The following is a 20,560-nucleotide window of genomic DNA, read 5'->3' on the forward strand; positions in this document are numbered from 1 at the left end:
GATTATTACTAACTACAACTAGTTAGTATTCATCAGTTCATCCCTGTATTTTGGCAGATAAGTGTTTTCTGCCATAGAAACTTCATCTCACCATCATCATCATCATCATTATTACACATATACTTAACACTTAATCACTTATCAGTATCATATATTAGGGTCTAAGGTAATGGAATGAAAGGCTTTGGCTACCCATTACTACTAGCACTGCTATTACTACTCTTCCTCTTCTTTCTACTTGTTGCTATCCATGTTTCTAGGTTTTCACTCTCCTTTTCATTTAAGACCTCGCATCTATCAAACTCATCCCTTATTCCTTCTTCAACCCTACTTATTCTATTTATAGATTATTTTTCCAATTCTTGGTGCTAGCTTAATAGCTAGTGCTGCAGATTAAATATACATATATATATATACTATGTTGGGTTCTCTTAATTCTTCTTCTTCTTCTCCTCATGAACAAGATCAACAAGAGGAAGCAACAGCAGTCTTAAATCTGCAGTTCCAGCAGATCATTAATCCACAAGCAACAGCAGCAGCAGCAGCAACAAGGGCTGCTGCTACTACTACTAGTACTACCAGTGTTGGTGGGTTCACTTCCTCAGCTATTTATATGCGCCAATTGCTTATCAGCTGTGCAGAACTAATCTCTCAGTCTGATTTCTCCGCCGCCCACCGCCTCATCTCCGTCTTGTCTTCTAGCTCTTCTCCTTACGGTGACTCTAGAGAAAGGTTGGTTCATCAGTTTGTTAAAGCTCTTTCTCTCCGCCTTACTCAACTTGGAAGAACGGTTCCTCCTCCTCCTCCTCCTCCTCCTGGTGGTGGTGGTGGTGGTGGTTTTGAAGCCATTAATGTTGGTTCTTTGATAAATAGGGATCATCATCAATCAGAGGAGGCTCTTCAATCTTGCTATTTATCGCTAAACCAAATAACCCCATTTATAAGGTTTAGTCATTTAACGGCAAATCAAGCAATCCTGGAAGCAATAGAAGTAGGTCAGCAAGCTATTCATATTATAGACTTTGATATTATGCATGGAGTGCAATGGCCTCCATTGATGCAGGCTTTAGCTGAGCGATCAAACAACTCTCTTTACCCTCCTCCTATGCTTCGAATAACTGGTACTGGCCATGACCTGAACATTCTTCATAGAACTGGTGACCGTCTTTTCAAATTTGCTCAGTCATTGGGCCTTAGATTTCAGTTCCACCCTCTTCTCCTCCTCAACAATGATCCTTCTTCGCTTGCTCTTCACCTTCCGTCTGCCATTACTCTTCTTCCAGATGAAGCCTTGGCCGTTAACTGTGTCCTCTATCTCCACCAGCTTTTGAAGGATGACTCACGCGACCTGCGCATCTTTCTCCACAGAATCAAGGCCTTAAACCCAAAAGTTGTGACAATTGCTGAAAGAGAAGCTAATCATAACCACCCTTTTTTCTTACAGAGATTCTTGGAAGCTTTGGATCACTATACCGCTCTTTTTGACTCATTGGAGGCTACTTTGCCGCCAAATAGCAGAGAAAGGCTGGCTGTAGAGCAGATATGGTTTGGGCAAGAGATCATGGATATAGTTGCAGCAGAAGGAGAATCAAGAAGAGAGAGGCATGAAAGGTTTGAATCATGGGAAATTATGCTAAGGAGTGCAGGGTTTAATAATGTTCCTTTAAGCCCTTATGCACTTTCTCAAGCTAAGCTTCTGCTGAGACTCCATTATCCTTCAGAAGGTTACCATCTTCAAATGATCAACGATTCTTTCTTTTTAGGTTGGCAGAATCGTGCCCTTTTTTCAGTCTCTTCTTGGCACTAATTACCTAATTATTAGTTTAAGACCCCATTTCTAATTAATTAACCCTCTACCCCAACCACTCAATCCCCCCACAAAGAAAAAGCAAAAGAGAAGAGGGAGAATATTTTACAATTTTGCCTAAAGGGTTTTCTCTGTGACCCACCAGGGGGGAAAAGAAAGGTCCCATTATTATTAACCTCAAAAAGCCCTTTCAACGTCTCCAATATATAGTCAAAATTCTCTTAATTCTATACCTCAAGTCTCAGTCTCTGATGATTACTGATGAGCATGCATGGGAATCTCAGCAGCTTAATCTGAAACGTAGTTGCATGAGCATGATTTTTGGAAGGAGAATGTATCATCATAAGCAGCTTTCAGCCATAGCTAGCTAGCTAATTCGATCAACATCTTGCTGCTTGATAATCACCATGCATGTCTTTCTTTCTTGGTTTGGATGGATTCTCTCTATCTTGGGGAGCTGAAAAACTGATCAAGATTTATATGATTTATATTTATTTGATATAATATACAATGGGGGTACGTTGACATATTTTGATGTTTTGTTTTGCACTTGTCTTTCTTGAATTCCTCTCTTTTATTCCTTAATTTGTAACACTTTTCTTTATAACAAGTATTATTTTTATTTTCTCCTTTGTGATCCCTTAATTAATTAATTCTGGTCTATGAAACAAGTTCCTCTTCGGCATCTCAAGAGGTCAACAATTGGGCTGTGGAGCCTATTCCATCATCCCCTCTTGATGGTTTAATTAATATATTATTTCTTATTCCAAATCCAAAAAGTTTAGAGCACAATCTTCTCTCTTGGAGAGACTTGTTTTGTCCCTTTCATATTCTCTACTTTTCTCCCAATACAAAATTAATTAACACTACGCTTCACTATTGCTTGATTTAATACTGTTGTTTCACTTATCATTATCAAGCTGTCTTATCTTAATATTCTTTTCTCTCACTTAATCATGTTTAGAAGTAGTAAGAAAAGATTGGTGATGAGAAGTGACCACTCTTTTAGCCAGGCATGGCCTATGTCTCTGTGTTAGCAAAGGAGCCAAAATCTTGTTCCCCAAAATTCCTTTGTCTCCTTCAATGCTTTGTGTTGTGTTGTGTTGTGGTTTCAAGAGAAGAGAAGAAGAGAAAGATGGCATGAGGGTTTTTCTTGTTTTCTGCACTTCTAAGTACCCCCCCGTATATACCTATTTGCTGTCTTTCATATACAGCACTCCATTAATTACCTTAATTTCTGCCGTCTGTCTCCTCAACAAAACTATCGAACTTCTCAAAATTAGACCTTTTCTTGCCTCCACTTTGCCTCCTCTACAGCCATGCATTGTAATCAAATCCCTCCTCACTCTTATAGGGATCTCTAGTGTAGCAGTACAGTGTCCTCTAGTTTCTCGATTATGTCTCTTGTTAATGATACTCTCTTCCTCTTAACACAAAAACAAGCTTAAGATAAAAGAAAAAGATCATATTAATTAATCAGTGACATGTTTTGCAAATTTTTTCTTCTGGTTGTCACACATCAGTAGTTTTTTTTTTTTTTTTTCTTGGCAATCAATGGACTTCCAAGAGTGCAGAAAGAGAGAGAGATAGAGATGATAGCTCTCTGAAGAAGCTTTTAGGTTCCCACTTTGGCAGCTGACAATGATAAGATGGTCACAAGGGGAGAAGGTGTGGGTGAAGAGAAGGGATAGTGTGATGCCCTGCACGCATAGCAAAAGAAAGTTTTTTAGTATAGAGGGGGTAGCTTGCGTGTTGGAGTTAAGTGATTGATAAGGCTATCTATCTAGCTTAGGGTTCATGCACGGCAGCATGGCTTGCCATTTTCCTGAATCAAATATTATTCTCTTCCATCTCTTCGAACCAACCCCATCCATCCATTCATCTTTCTTTCTTTCTCTCTTTTCTATCTGATTCAGACGTAACCTCTTGCCCTGTGTATTGTTTGAATGAATCATGATCAGTCGAGGGTACCCTACTTTCCATAATTTTATAATACAGACTTAACTTACTATAGCTATTTTGTCATTTGACATGTATATAATAGAGAAAACTTGATATATTCTTTATACCCCACTTGCAATTTATTACAAATGATGGATCATTCAAAACGGGATATTTGGATGGATGGATCTATTAATCTTGAATGTTAGAATCCATTTGCAGCCACAAACACAAATTCCTTTTGCACCTTTATTCATTCATTGATGCTTAGAAAGTTAAAAACATGCTGATGCTGCTCATTTCCTCTGATAACGATATTCCTAGTAATTTATACTTGTTTATGGATAGTGGGTATCTTCCACCTATTTAGTGTATAAATATATATACACACACACGTCCCTTTTTGCCTTAGTCCATTCTTTCTTTCCAAATAATTCAGATTCTCTTTGAATGCTTTTGTTTCCTTTTTGTGGCCTTGTCTATGTTGTTTTAGAGGTAGGGAGAATTGGAAGATAGTTTGTACAGATCAAAGTCCATGCAACATAGGATGAAACCGTTTACACTGAAATAATATTTAATCCCACGATCCAACCTTTGTCATAATTATGTAAAAACATTAAACCATAATGTAATTGGTAGTATTCAATCTTGAAAACTCTCTTCTTTCTTTCTCGAAATGGTTTAACATAAAAAAGGAAAAAAAAAAAAAAAAGAAACAAACGAATGTAGAGTGTCCTACAGTTGGCACAAATTGTTAAGGGGAAAGGACAAATAAAATAACTTCTAGTTAGGATCTCTAGTGTTTCTCTTCACATCTTAGTGTATATAAATATATATATATGGTTTCATTTCTTTATTTTTTAAATTTTATACTCTAGTACTGAATTATATCATTAAACTTTTATGTAGATATTTTAATAATAAAATAATTTGTTTAATAATATAAGTCTTCACCATATCTCCCTACTCATATATAAGTCTTCTCCATATCTGATTTTAACTGCCATTTCAAACCCTCCTTTTCAGGATGATGGTTTAAAGAAAGAAAAATTTTATAAACGGTAATGATATTATTTAACTCACTCTATATTTGATAAATGCTGTTCCTTAATATTTTTTTTATACTGTGAAATAAATCATATGGATTTTCAATAATAAAATTATATCCTAAATAATTTATTTTTTTTAGAAATATAAAATCATTTTAAAGTTTTCATCTTAATATCTCAGGCAATATAAAATTAGCTTTTATTGGTTCACACTTCGAGCACAAATAGACGTTCGTATGTAGAATATATTATGGATATCAATTATTCTTAGAGTCTCACCTCTAACAGTTTAAGATTTTGGGTTGAATGGTTCTTTTGATACCTTTAAATTAGCCATAGAAATGCTCCCAAGAAATATTACAAATTAAATTTCTAAAAATACTTCTAACTTGTACATGCTAATTTAATTTGTCATGGATTATTATAGTTAAATGTAACCTAAATGGAGAATAAGGAGGAAAAGTGATTTATTTATTTTTTTTATGAATATTGTGGTTGGTTTCAGGATTTCACTTCATTAAAAAAAAAGATGTAATAGAAAAAGTAAAATAAAAATAATAAAATTGAAAGAAATATTTTAGTATAGTGGAATATATTGAGTTAAAAATATGAAATTTATTTAAAAACTCTTATCTATTTTATTAAAATTTAGTTTAGTTATAACTAATTTCACACAAATTTGATTATGTATAATTTTAAATTAACTTTCACTCATTCAAATCATCTAAACTTTAGATTTATGAATGAATTCTATAAATTTTATAGATATCAAATAAACACAACGTAAGAAAAATTTTGAAAAAATACAAAGAAAAGACATAAATTTAGTTTACCCTAGGCATCTATCTATATTAATTTTTAAGACCTAAAATTCTCTTGACATGTGTGTTTAATTTTTGACACGTAAAATTATTATTTTGATATGTGTACTTTTTTTTTTTTGACATATGGAATTCAAGTTTATGTGTAATTATATATTTTTTTTATTACTTTATTGATTAAAAAGCTATATTCCTAATTAAACACTGACTCTAATCTTAAAAAATAACATATTAATTATATTTTAATATTATATTAATTAATAAATAGTTTGCTAATCATATAATGACACCCATTCTATCATAAGAAATATCATATTAATTATACTTTAATATTATAATGTATACTTTTTCTTGATACGTGTACTTTTTTGACACATAGAATTCAAATTTATGTGTAATTATATTCATTCTTTTTCTTTTTTTCTTATTATTGCTTACAATTTGTTGAAATCATAATTAAATTAGTTCGAGTATTTTTTTTATAAATAACATTATGTTACTCATCTGAAAATTATTAAAATCCATGTGTTTCTATTATAATTTTTTTTAAATTTCGAAATTAGCTGATAATCTATGTATAATAATATTACTGAACATAGAACCCATGTAATACTCTTTTACTCAAATGTTTTATTTTTCTCCGTCTGGTTGCATTGTGTTAATTTTTTGTGGTGAAAAACATAAAATATATATATTTCAATTGGTGTTTAAATTTATTAAAACTGTAAAAATGTTAACGTTATAATAAAATAAGTCTTATATCCATAATAAGAAAGACGGAAGGTTAATTTTGTGATTTAAGATATTTAATAATTCAAAGTTTAAGAGAGAAAAAGGAAACAAAGAAGCAAGTAATCAATGCCAAAATCTTTGGAAGATCTTCACAGTAATGGCTTCCCATTTTTTCCTTTTCTCTATATAATGCCTTCTTCATCGTCTCATTAACATTCCTAACGTAAATTGGATTCGTTTCTGTAGCTTGTTTTCACATTCCATGGGTTTATCAGACCCAATGAAAGGGTCCCGAAGGACCAGTTTTATGAACAAGATTCTGAATGGGGACAGGCCAACTCAAGCAGCAAGTTTCCTGAAGAGAAACCCAACTCTTAAAAAGAAAGCTTTCGAGCTTCAGACATTGTGTGATGTCTCTGTTTCCATCGTCAGTTTTGGTCCTGACGGTGGTTTAGAGACATGGCCTGACAATGAAGCACAGATTAGAGCTGCAATCATGTCTTATAAAGAACTTAAACCGAAAGATAAACGGGAAAGCAACCTGTTCAAGTTCTTGGAGACCAAGAAAGCAAAACTTGTCAAAAAGAAAAAACAATTGATGAAAAGGAAGCTTGACGTAGCCATTCAGGGATTGTCAAAACATGTGGATGGGTTATCTGGGCAGAGTTTAATGGACTTTGTGAATCTATTTGAGGGCAAGTTAAAGGGTTTTCAGGAGAAACTAAAATCTCTTGAATCTGCAGCAGCAACTCAAGATGATACCCTTCAAGCTACCATATGTCCTGATGCAATAAACCCATTACTCTCCTCTGCTGATTGCCCTGTCAATTCACTTGTCAAGTTTGATATTCACCAAAATAACAATCAAGGGCCAAAAGATGGTACCTCTGCATCTCTGCCAAGGAAATGTCACAACTATCCCACAACCTTAGGTAGCTTCGAGACTGGTAGTTTCAACCAACCCCGAAACGACTGCTATAAGAACTTGGAAAATTGCAGCGGTGGCAACAATTTCTTGTACAACAGTAGTACGTTTGGGAGAGCAGAGGTCAATTATGGTAACAATGCAGCGTTGTTTGATCAGTTCAACAGCAATAATTTCTTTGTTGGCAGCAGCAGCAGCAACTCTTCTTTTGGGATTATAGAGGCAAATGATGGAGAAGCTAATGCACAGGAAAATCTTGGCATGGTGGGAGAGAATGACATATTCTGGTGGGATGGTAATATGGTTCAATATTGATAGGTCAATGTATTAGAAATTATTGGTATTTACCGACTTTTGTCAGTCTACTATCTATTTTTGTTACTGTAAAGTTCCACTTTCGAGCTAGGTTCGATCCTTTGAATGCATAAAAATTTCTTTTTTTACCCCATTTTATTCGATGTTGGTTCCTGAATTTTGATAGCACCGACTATTCAGAATATTTAGCAAACTCCAATTAATTGGCTCCAGGGACATGTGAGGTTAGCCCTCTCAACTGCCTGTCTTCTTCAGGTTTTTGCAGCAGTCTCCCAATATTAAGAACTAATCGATGCCATTGAATCAAAGAGCCAAACCAAACCCATTTTGCAAGAGTACAATATTTAGAAACTTTATTTCTCTTCTCAACATCAATGACATAACTAATTCTCATCTATAGTGTTTATTATATAATGAATTGCCTCTTCCTATTTTTGCCATGTTCATGAATCACAACACATTCTAGTATAGCATTTGCAACTACATACAATTGTTTGTTTGTTTGAGTTGGCTACAACATTTATGTTTGGTTTTCCAACTTTTGGATTTCGTTTAGCTTCTTCCCAAAATCACCTTTCAGTATCAGATCCAACTGCAGCAAAATATGGACCCATAAGGATAATCGACCGGCATGCCATTAGCTTTTAATGGACAAATAGGAGACTTCAGAATGTGTAGCCCTTACCCTAAGCAATGGAACCTATATTTTGTTCATCTTCAAAACAACTCAAGTATTACAGTGGAAACTCTTTCTGCAGAAGATCAATATTGCGTGAATCACAAGCCTCTAGCATGTCATTCCTAGAAGCACAGCTGCAAAAAGAAGAATGGATTTAGGATATGTACAACTTACATATAAATACAAACAATACGAAAGAGTACTTGTAGATCAGAAAAATACCTTAGTGAAATCCTCAAATATTGCCAGGCATTATCTGCCTTAGGGTTCATAGCAAGTGCCCGGACATAATAGCGGATGGAGTCCTCGTACATACCCTGGAGGCAAAAAGAAACACTTATTTGTCTGGTAATTCATGCTAATATACAAAAACCAAGTGGCAACGAGTTTAGATACTCAGAATGCTGCTATTTTATTGTGACAGATCACTAATATTTTTAGCTAGACCTGTAATATTAATCTAGGAATTAAATTTCAGTTGTAAGAGGTCCATATCTCATTTATCAATATTATAGCTATCATAGCAATGGTACTGGGCATCAATGCAAGGATATTAACTTGCCTGCTACATCTAGAGAAACACAAAAATATCTCCTGATAAATAAGCTCATCGACTTCGAATAGCTTTCAGCTACGAGTCTATTAGTTATTTAGTTTTGACAAGTTCATCATCAGACTTCTTTAGATCCCCTCCTTTCTAATATATTTCCTTTATTGACCACTATGAAAGCAGCTTTTCAATAACCATCCACACACGCTCACTCACTCTCTCTCTCTCTAAAAGCTGGGTTATGTAATGGGGGTCAATACTTGCCCCCTCAACACCAAGTGCTTGCAGGATGTGCTATCGGGCCTCAATGACTGATTCTAAGTTACTTAAACAACTAAGATAACTAGCAACCACCATGACACAAAAATACTCATCTGTAAGACTATTCCTCTCCATTTCATTATACATCAAGGTTTGATACCATACTGCAATGTTCAGTGTTTTCAGATACCTCTTCATTATGTTCAAGTGCCACAAAGTTGTATTCAATACTCTTATGCTTTTAACCTTTCAAGGAAAAAAAATATTTTTTTATCATAGATCATACATATCCTGCCACAAATGAATAGTCCAAACTTAACCGTTTGTTCTCGCACAAAGATCCATGAGAGACTTCTACATGGTGGGTTAGACAAAGTTCCTCTCTTATGAATGCCAAGAAAACAGAAGAGCGAACAATAAAATAGGGGCAATAACCTGATTGGCATAACTGATTCCCATGTTTGCCCATGCACGAACATAATTAGGCTTCAAATCAAGTGCCTGGAAAACCACAAAGAGATGATCAGATGAATGGACACAAAATAAGAGTTAACAGCAGAACAAGAATAGACTATAAAAGAAGTAAAAGGAAAAAAGATGAAAAGATGAAAAGCAATAGCAGAACTAGAAAATAAATAAATAAATATATACACATTTATGTATATACAGCAACAGCAAAACTATCTAAAGGCAAGAAAGCAACCAAGCATTAGGGTGTCTTTCTCCCGCTTCAAATACTTGAAATCAGACCATTACTTTTAAAGTATGACGACAGATCGGAATTGCACAAACCTATATTTGATAAAGCAACTACATTTTCTTATTGTAATTACTAATCAAAGCATATATACCATGTGAGATATTGAACCATGATAACCTGAAAGAACAGTAAATTGAAATTGAGCACAGGTATACCTGCTGGTAGGCATATATTGCATCAGCACTCTGAACACTGTTTGCCTGGGTTGCACCAAGCTTGTTCCAGAGGGAGTAATCCTGTGGCTTAAGTTTCAAAGCTGTTTGAAAGGAAGCAATGGCTTTGTCATATTCCCTGGATAAATTATATAGCACGCCAAGTACGATGTGCACGTCAGCATCCTCAGGTGACATCTGAGAAGCATCATTGAATAATCTAGCAACCTGTGCATCATAAATGCAGGACTTCGATAAGCACCATAAAAGTGAACGACCCTTGAAAAAATCAGAAGAACTCAAACAAAAAAAGATAACCTATATGAGTCTCCAGCTAAAGAAAACATCCTCCATGAACAACGTTAACTTGCATCAAACAATAATCAGCTCTACTGGGTCGTGTAAACCAAAACAAGTTAAGATGAACTACATTAGAATCTGTGCACCTAATATGATATCCGTTGCCTGTATGCATTTCAACAGAAATAACCTATCATGTGTGCTATTCATCTGTTTGTCAAAATGGTCCAAAGTAAGTGGTGTAATTCATATATGCGAGCCATGTGAAAACCAGCTAGGACAAAAATATTATCCACAACGTGTGATGATAAGAAGAAACCAATTACAGCAGATTGAGATAAATATAGCAGCTGCTGCTGCAACAGGTGTGAACTGGAATGAAGTCACAAGAACATCTGTGTGATATCTCTTTTCTTTTAATGGACTAAGTACTGCCAAAGGCACATAATGATATCAAGACTATTGATAAAACTAGATGAATAGCAGCACGTCCAATATTGACAACATTTGCTAAAAGAATTTCAAGACAAGGAGATAATTAATATGAGGGGGGGAAAGGGTATATATTCAGCAAAAAATGCATGTCTCTACATCATTTACAAACAAGCAAATGACCTTGATTTAGACTTAACATTTTATTCATAAAGCACGCCTGATAATGTTCAGAACACTAGCACCTACGTATGCTCTCCATTAGTACCAGATGTCTTTAGCATGTAGTTTTGCATGAACCTCCCACCACACATTATCTCTGTAATAGTTCATATGTAATGTTGTTTCTCGCTGGGGTTTTGAGCTCAGGATATCTCCACGGTACAATTGATAACTCCATCCAAATATTAAGGATGCAACCATTATCTTATAATTGCACCTTATTGAAAGGGCAAAGAGTTTCACCATGAAGGTTTTAGATTTTCTAATTTAAATACTATACAGAACATCAACAAATGGAATAATGTCAGTAACCTAGAAGCTTCCAGAAATACATAAGATACTCATTCAGTGATACTTATTTACCAAGAAGTCCAGAATTTACACGAAGATATTTTCTAGAGCATACAAGGAATAGAAAAAAAGAAAGAAACTTCCAAACAACACTTACATCAGCATAATACAACGAATCAGCAAGCTCTGGAGAGGCAAGTGATCCATATTTCGGGTGATTACGAAGCCATCCATATAAGTATTTCAAGGCAGCTGCCTGCTCCAATTCTACAATTTTTAAGACAGACAACTATTTGTCAATGCACTTAAACTGGCTACCTCAACAACTTTTAAATTTATGTAATATCTTTTTGAAGACTTCTGATATTGGATAGTTGAATTATAACACCAAATCATATTGAGGAAAAAAAATATTATCCAGATTAAGCACAAACTCCCTCCATAAAAGCATCAGGACACAAAATAGTTCAGAACTTTAAGGTCAAATGTCTCAGCTTTAAACATACAGAGGAAGAATTACTAACCATTTGTATGACTCACACCAAGAGCAAGAAGCACTTCAAGATTTGCAGGATCAGCCTCCTGCGCACGCATCATTGCTGCAATAGCCTGTCCAGATATCAATATAATTTATCATAACTATATGACGCATCAAAGTATCACCTAATTAGATTCTTCATAAACAAAACAGGAAAAAAATGTTTTAATGCAAATTACAGGACCCATGAAAAATCAGGTTTGGTGCAACTTGTTATCGTTTACAGATCTTAATTCAAGACTTAACCACATGCTACAAGAATTAACAATACGCTACACATACGGGCCATATCAAATTAATTCTTGTTGCACTCAGATAGAAATAATCATGACATAAACCAATTATCTTCTAATTCTTACAACAATTGAAAACCGCAGCATTTTGAAAAAGCCAATGGCACAACAGAATCCATATTGAATAGTCAACCAATCGACTAGACAGAAGGTTTCCAAATTCAATGCTCAGATATTACTTGCAGAAGTTCAGCAAGGAGATAATGATGAATATAGCAGTATCTTAGTATAAAACGCACAGTTTCACAGTATATATTCTCAACATGAAGCTGCGAGGCCACAAGGTCATAAACACAGTCCAAGTCTTTTTTGTCATTCGATAGATAAAGCAGATAAATAAAACAAATTTAGTAGGTTTTCTATCACTTTGCTTCTTCTAAGAACTTCCCAGGAATGGGACATGACTTAAGAGTTAATGATATTGGAACACCATTATAGCAAAATATTCTCTACAAAAAGAAAAGGGTCAGAGGAGACGGGCAATGCATAAAGATGGGAATAACTCTACTATTGTTGTGGCCTGTGGAAAAGGTTAGATTCTGTTTTTCTAGTTTAAAAACAATTGATCTATCCCAAGAAAGATTATATGAAACCCCAGTTACCCCACTATCAGCATCTTCATAGGGATTGAAAGGCCTGTGATGTGATATTATAACTTTGCAGAAGAAGAGAAATTACGAATTAAAAGACACGTTAGGCAATATGCTACGAATCTTTTTAATACTTATCCTTGCATATACTAGGAATAAATGTGTCGAACAGTTCTACTAGTACTCACATGGCAATAAATAGGTTGTATTATACATTTTTTAATGAGAATTAGTTATTCATAAAAACATCACTAGGCACAGAACATGTAGTATCTATTCCTCCAAAAGCACTTCAAAAGTAAAAGAAACCAACTATGTTGAAGAATTGTATAGAAATCTAACAATCTAGACCATGAGTTGAATAACCTGTTGATCATCGTCATTCTCTGCATTTGCTATTCCAAGTAACCTCCAACCTTCAGCATTATCGGGATTTTTCAAGACTTCAGCCTCTAAAGCAAGCACTGCTTCACTTAGAAGCCCTTTATGGAATAGATCCTGGCCTTGTTTTAAAGGATTGGGGTGACCAACATAAGGATTCATATCAGAAAACACATAGACTCCCCTTGAAGCATCTGACTGCTGCTTAGCAGCTACTTGTTCATTCATGTACCTGAACATTATGATGTTAGGACGGTTTCCATGAAAAGAGAATTTCTTTAATAGTTGATACTACATCAGAAGATAGACCAGATAATCACTAGCTACTTAACAAATGAGGTTCTATCATATTTTGTCATGACCAAACATCTTCTAACTATAACAATAACTGATAAAATATAAACAAATTCAAGCTTCAGGAGAGTGGACCCAACGCATTGCTACATTCATTAGACATATACATTGACCTTAGAATGGTAAAAAAGATTGCAATGATATATAGCTAATCAAATGAAACAATGGTTGAGTTTTAATCCAAGTAAGAAACCAAATTCTTTTATGTGTATTTTACTCACTCGTCATATGCATTTGCCCAGTTATCCACTGAACTGTCCCCTAATGCTCCTTCCTCAACCTGTTGCCCAAATTCTTCTACCCAGTCATTAACATGCAACTTTGAGAATTCATTTACCCACTGATCATCAACAGAGCCATTTTGCCCTCTTTCAGCAGCAAACTCATTTCCCCATTGCTCAGGGCCATGCGGAACCTAAAATAATAATGTAGACGAAAAAATAACAAAATTAGACGCTAGAAAATAACTTGCAAAACCAACTGATAAATAAAATTTCAAGAAAAAAGAAAGTACAGGCTCTCTAAGGATATGGCATAGAAACCATTTGGAAAATTACCATAAATTAGTTGACCCTTTAGTCATGCCACAAATAGTAGAATAAATGAAATATTGACTAAGAAGTTATCTCAGATTGATAACAAGTTACCAGAACTAAGCTGACCCTTCACCAATAAATTTATTTTTTTTTGCAAGGGATAATCATACAATACAATAGGGAAACAGTTTCAGAGCCCAAGTTGCAAACTTAGTGCCGCAAAATATCTTGGTATTTTCTGATATTAGAAGTATTTACTAATTGAATAGTTCAGAAGGAAAAAAAAACTTTCAGCATGACATTTGGAACTTTTAGGTGCATAGACAAACACTACTTTGATTTTGTTACATAGTTTCATGCAGGTATGAGTTAATGTGATGTAGAATCCTAGGGTCTCACACCCATAATAACTTTGTTCAACAAAAACCCAAATATACCTTAGAAGCTACAACCCGAATTAAAATCAAATATAAGAGTTAAAAAAATTGCCTAAACATTCTTAACAAAATATATCATTTCCATAACAGTCCTACTTATTAAGTTCTCAGACATTCCTAGTACCACCACATTTTACATTAAATAACACAGTTCTAAAATTAAACAATTACATGCAAAATCTAAGTTTCATAATTAAGAATTATATTAACAAAATCCTTCAGCACAATGATACTGTCACATGCTTTAACTTGCATGAAATGTAAAAACAAAGAAACCTAGACCTTGATAAGGAAGAGGGAAATTATGCTTATTTTAGCACTTTGTGAAAATAGTGGATTTAACTATATTTATTCTCAAGGCAAGCAGCTGTCTTATCCTCTATGTATCTCTTTTTAGATGACACTCCCTGATGCACTTGTATGACTATCCATGCATCTAACCTTTTTATCTGATTTCTTGATGAATAAATTTAAGGATATGCCCTCCTCTTACTCTGTTTAAATTGTGTTCCTGTCATTGCCCCTTCTAGAGATACCAGGGTCACAACCCCAGCATTGTAATAACACAAAAGCCAGCCAACAGGCTAAGAGTTTCCATATTAAAAAAATCCCATGCTTATAGCTTTACTTATTAGTTAAGCACCTTGATTTAAGCCTCATATAGTGCTATGTAAAGCAATACAAAGAGATGAAAAAGGAATGGGGGAGAGGGAGCACGTAAGTTTGCAAAAAGATCTTCCTTAGTATAAACTTCAATATCATGGTTCAGTAAGGAAAAGTGTAGCATATTAAACGAGTCAGAAACAACAAGCCCTATTGAATAAACATATAGTTGATGCACATGCATGATTCTATTAAATTTAGGTTCAAAATAGTTGCATTGAAGTGTGTGCATTAGGATGTGCAACTGTCTGGAATCCCTTTTCATGCTTCAAGTAAATATTTACTTGCCTGATCTTGCACATATTCATCAGCCCATGAAGTACCCCCAGTGTACTGTTGTTGATATTCAGTTGCCCAGTCACCAGGTGCAGACAATGTAGCTGGCTTGACTTGATTATCATCAATAATAAGTTCACCACGACTCATCTTTGAAACAAATTGAAGAAACTTTGAATTCTGCAATCCCATGGCAATTTATGAATTTCAAGACTAATTAGCTATAAATAGAATGGAAAAATAAACATTCAACGGAAAGATAAATATTGAAATGAATAAATAAATCCATCCTTTGCAATGTTTAATTCTGTAATGCACACCAATAGTAACAACAACTGCCGCTTGTGCTTTCACATGTAATTTGTCTCCATCACTCTCTATACTTGGTTTAGTCTCTGGATCATTACCAATCAGTCAATATCCTTCTCCAAGAATATCTACTGCCAGGTTGTGCTGTATAATAGAATTAATGCAATTGCTAAAAGGAAAATTAAGCAAAGCGTCTGTCAGTTTTTTTTAAGCCTTAATGGACTGGAGAACTAAATGGTCTATTGTTAAAAAGCCGGTTCTATCTCTAGTGCATGGATATCTAAGACATATAATTGGTGGAATATGAATGCAGTGACTGATTCATAAATGTTTGAACAAACCTATAGTGCTACTTTAAATGACAGCGAACATTTTTCAGAACCTTCAACAGAAAAATTCCCTGAAAGTAAGCCACTTTTATAGTGATAAATGGTAGTTTCCATGTTCCCACCCTCAAAAGTTGTTACCACTAGGAAATGGCCACTCACTATTTTTATTCCCCTATAACAGTATCAAAATCTGCTCTAATTTTTTAATCAAAAAAGCCTTCATGTCCAAATGTATACATGTATTATCCATTAGACAAAAAGCCAGATTGCGCAACCAGGAAATGACATGAACTGCGTACGGAAAATTTAAGTAATAATAAAGTAACATAACCTGAAATTTTGGGTCATTATTTTGAGCTAGAGTGTGCGCGAGCATACGAGTCTGCTCCATTGCAGCCAAGTTTGAGATATTCGCACCTCTCATTTGATCCACTGATAACAACTGTTGTTCCTATAATCAAAAGTAAATAAGATAAATAAAAATACATCATGAAAGACATGTACAGTGAATGATAGAGCCAATTTTAAGAAAAATATGTTCATGAACCAGCATACTGTAATCTGCCTTTGCAAGTGTAAAGAGTGGGATGAACAGATGATCAAGTCACAAAGCTTGATTCATCAGCGAATTAAAAGGTTCATGCTAAAGCCAAATGCAAATACCTGGTCAAATTCGAAGGCCCAACCATTAGCACCATGCTGTCGTTCAAATGCATGAGCCCAAGCATCAGGATTACCATGGTCTAATCTCTGCTGGCTAAATTCTGTAATCCATCCATCCGCAGCATGGGGACCAGGTCTCAAACTACCTTGAGACTCATTCCAATAATCCTCCAGCTCCCTAAATCTCCCAGGCATAGGCCCCTTGGCCCGAACATCACCATCAATTTCTAATGAAGATAATAGTGCATTCACCTGGAGATGCATCCTAGTTAAGACATATTTATAGTTTTGCTCAAAGAGGTAACCATAAAATTAACTATTGGCATTTAAGAGAAAGCCAGCTTCCTAGAAACAAAGAAATGATAGAGGACCTGTGCGTTAATAAAATCTTCACTCTTATCAGCAAAAAAATGCCGGGCCATTATGCTGCTACGATCACGTATACATTGTTTATCACCTTCAGATAATCCTAACATTGGCAGTTGAGTAGGACGAAAAGGAATTCCACCACGGCTACTTTCAACAAATGAGTGCAAGAAGCTTGACAATATTCTTTGGGGTGGTCCTGCAGTATATGTAGTTTATACACCAAGGAAAGAGGACACATATGAAACAATTTCTGCAGTTCAGTGCTAGAGTACTTCCTTCGAAACTAAAAGTGATAAAACTCCCCAACTGAAACTGATGAACTGTGACTGATATTTATACATATAAGATATAACTACTGTTAAATGTACTCTTGATAAGTGTTATTGTAGTACAAACTGTATCTCAAACCATTTAGGTTGTTATCAATGGCAGAAAGGTGACTTGTTCTGGCATCCTCTTAATATATAAGGTTTTTTCTATGTTATACGAATATGTCACATATCTAGCATCAGAATAGCTGTGTAACTCTGAGAACCTCATTTGATTTATATACAAGTAAAGGTAGTATATTGATCATTTTTCAAACTTGCAATTTATATAAACCTCAGTAACCATACTCCTAATGTCTTACCGGTTAAAGAAACTTCCAACACTCCATCTTGCTTATTCACATAGAGATATAACAAACTTTTAACTCTTTAAAAAGCAAAGTAAACTAAATTTGTTTTTTCTAAAACCATCATTTATCAGCATACTTCTCAGGCATCCACATCTCAGTTAAATTCCCACCATGACGGCCCTTTTAACTCCTTTTCCTTTTCTAATCATTCACTTATATGTTTAGCTATGTGCAGAGATTCATAAAGTTTCAACACTTTTAGATAACAACTAGTGTCTAAGATGAGCCTAGAACTTTTGTGGTTATTACCATCCAAAGTTGGTTGAAGCTGAGGTCCACGATTATATATATTATCCAATTGAGGAATATTAGCCTGAGGTGGAGGAGGACCATGAGACCGCTGTATCTCGTCCCAAGCATCAGCAAGTCCATGCTGATCAGCAGAGCGAAACCCACGAAAAAATTCCGAACCCTGGCAATACAGACAAAGCAGATGAGAGAAAAATGCCAATTGGTACTGACATGAAAACTACAACAGAACCCTCCATTAAGATGCTTCTTTTTAGCAAAAAAGCAACATATCAAACCTGAGCGCCAGGGTGAGGAAATGATTTTTGTTCGAACTCAGCACCTGGAAGTGCTCTCAAGGGATCCTGAACATCCTGGTAAAAATGATTCTCGGAACTAGTAGCTGTTGATGTTGGAATTTCCTTTAGCCTTTCCTGTTTACAGTACAACCCAAGATATCAAGAAATAAAGCAAACCCACGAAGTATAAAGTTAAAAAGGAGGAAAATTTAGAAATATATAAAAACACAAAGAAAGCAACTGAATTGCGAGAAGAAACAAAGAGAATTGAACAGAAAAATTGAAAATCGAACAGAAATATGACCTGGGTTTTAGAAGATGAGCCAAGGAGATTATTGGCAAGAGCACCAAGAGGATTGGAAGAAGAAGAAGAACCAGGAACCGCACATGCTGCTCCTCCTGAAACTAGCTCTCGCATCGACATAGCTTCTTGGTTTCTGTAAGTAACAGAAATTGAGGAATTGGGTTTTGATTGAAGAAGATGACGCTTGCGCAAAGTAGAAAAGGATTAGTGGGTATGATGGGAAAGAGCAGCAGCAAGGGATAGATGATGGTCCTTCAATTCTTCTTCTCTTGTTCGTTTGCACATACTGAGGATGTTGTTATTGATGATGATGATAGACGACTTCATCCATATATATTATTTTATTTTATATTTTGTTTTGTAAAGAAAATAAATTCTTTTGTTGTGCGGTTTTATTTTGTGATCTGTACCGTAAATTGGCAGTTGAGTTGGATGATGTGTGTAATTGCTGCTGCTGCACACAATTTTAGGCAATAGTATTTATTTATTTTTAAATGTAATTATATTTAAGGGAGAAATATATAAATGTGATTTTTTTTTACCAATAATATTTATTTATTTTTAAATATAATTATATTTAAGGGAGAAATATATAAATGTGATTCTTTTTTACTAAAGGTCAATTTATCCCTTAAACTAGAAAATAATGAATAATTTATTTATATTTTAATTTTTTTACCAATTTGCCTATTAATTTGGCAAAAATAGCCAATATACCCATTAATCACTCCTAAACTAGTGCTTGTGATATAAATTGTTATTTATTTATTACCAAATATACAAAATATAAAGAATATATTTTTTAAAAAGTGATGATTGTATGATACAATTCTTATTTACGTATTAATAAATATAAAAAATATAAAGAATATATTTGAAAAATAATAATGCTTGACACCTCTTTTTTTTGTTTTTATTTTTATAATAATATATAAATAAATACAGGGATAAATAATTTCTTTTAAATCTAAAGATAAACAACTTAATATTGATCTAAAAAAAAGAAAAAAGAAAATAACAACAGTAATAAAGAGAGAAGAAAGATTCATACTTTTATAATTAAATAATAATAGATTTTCAAATATATATACACTGATTTTATAAATAAAAAATAATAATAGCATAAACAAAAAGAATAGGAGAGTGTCAAATTCATGATTTCAGACGTAAAATATCTAACGGTTCAGCTCTACCTTAAATACAGTATTTTCTTCAACTTCAATGTAGAAGTTGCAGATTGGGAAAAAAATTATAGCATCTAACCACAAATTAGCAAACTGAAATAAATTTAGAGATAAAATTGACACTAATTAAATACCTAATCCCTTCAAACCCAACCAAATATGAGAAGCTCAATCATATGCTCCAATTGATATACGAGCATCATACAAGATTTGGTTCATATAACCAAATGAAATAAACAAAAATAAAATACACAATTGATGGTGATACTTTGTGGATAAGGCTGAGTACGGATCGGTCCAATTCGGTTATTTATAAATCACCAGTACCGTACTAAATCTCAATTTTTTTAAAATTTAAAGTACTAGTACCGTACTAAACATAAATGCACCACATTGTATTGAACTAGTTTTTTCAGTTCAAGAAAATTTTGTTTGGTGTTATTGTCGGTTCTAACATTTAGATAAAACACAACTTTAAATCTTACATTTAATCAAATATATTAAAAAAAATATGATTGACATCCAAATAAAACTAGTATAAGAATTGCAATCACATTCTTAAACAACTTGCTTTGCAATTTAGTCCACTTACAAATATAATAATTTAATATTAAAAAATAAACTATAAAAATATATGTTATTGCTACCATAATAATATTTTGCAGATGGATAGCATTAAAATAAAAAATTATAAATTTTATATAGCACTAAAATATAAGTCCAATTTTAAGTGTGAGAGATGCGGCTGGCTTAGAGTCTGTGAGTCGAGAGCTTAAATGTGAGAGAATAAGCCTATGAATTGAGATTTGAGACATGGAGCTGGTTATTGTAGTAGATGATATTAGTGAAAAAGAAATTAAAGCTTAAGTATATAGTGAATTAGTAATATAG

At 34.0% G+C, this 20,560-nt stretch overlaps 3 protein-coding genes across 4 annotated transcripts; 2 read left to right on the plus strand and 1 right to left on the minus strand.

The window, feature by feature from the left end:
* The first annotated feature begins 14 nt into the window (after positions 1–14).
* Positions 15–2,365, plus strand: LOC125369349 (scarecrow-like protein 18). The gene has a single exon (XM_048371375.1). It carries the CDS (start codon positions 419–421, stop codon positions 1,805–1,807), a length of 1,389 nt encoding a protein of 462 aa, XP_048227332.1. The 5' UTR covers positions 15–418; the 3' UTR covers positions 1,808–2,365.
* A 4,247-nt stretch (positions 2,366–6,612) lies between these two features.
* LOC125369758 (agamous-like MADS-box protein AGL75) lies at positions 6,613–7,590 on the plus strand. The gene has a single exon (XM_048372764.1). The coding sequence runs from the start codon at positions 6,613–6,615 to the stop codon at positions 7,588–7,590; it is 978 nt and encodes a 325-aa protein (XP_048228721.1).
* Positions 7,591–7,915: 325 nt separating this feature from the next.
* LOC8260461 (peroxisome biogenesis protein 5) lies at positions 7,916–18,806 on the minus strand. Of its 2 annotated transcripts, XM_048372036.1 has the most exons (16): positions 18,486–18,806; positions 18,182–18,316; positions 17,904–18,066; positions 16,978–17,171; positions 16,607–16,858; positions 16,275–16,394; positions 15,318–15,485; positions 13,615–13,808; positions 13,025–13,271; positions 11,762–11,846; positions 11,395–11,504; positions 9,996–10,220; positions 9,516–9,581; positions 8,492–8,586; positions 8,276–8,403; positions 7,916–8,182 (listed from the first exon to the last, which is right to left on the minus strand). In XM_048372036.1, the coding sequence occupies exons 1-15, from the start codon at positions 18,603–18,605 to the stop codon at positions 8,325–8,327; spliced, it is 2,253 nt and encodes a 750-aa protein (XP_048227993.1). In that variant the 5' UTR covers positions 18,606–18,806; the 3' UTR covers positions 7,916–8,182; positions 8,276–8,324. The 2 variants fall into 2 exon arrangements, with proteins under 2 accessions (XP_048227993.1, XP_048227991.1); XM_048372034.1 differs by having other exon boundaries at positions 7,916–8,403.
* Between the last annotated feature and the right edge of the window lie 1,754 nt (positions 18,807–20,560).

The sequence above is a fragment of the Ricinus communis genome, chromosome 1 (assembly GCF_019578655.1).
Source record: "Ricinus communis isolate WT05 ecotype wild-type chromosome 1, ASM1957865v1, whole genome shotgun sequence".
NCBI lineage: Eukaryota > Viridiplantae > Streptophyta > Magnoliopsida > Malpighiales > Euphorbiaceae > Ricinus > Ricinus communis.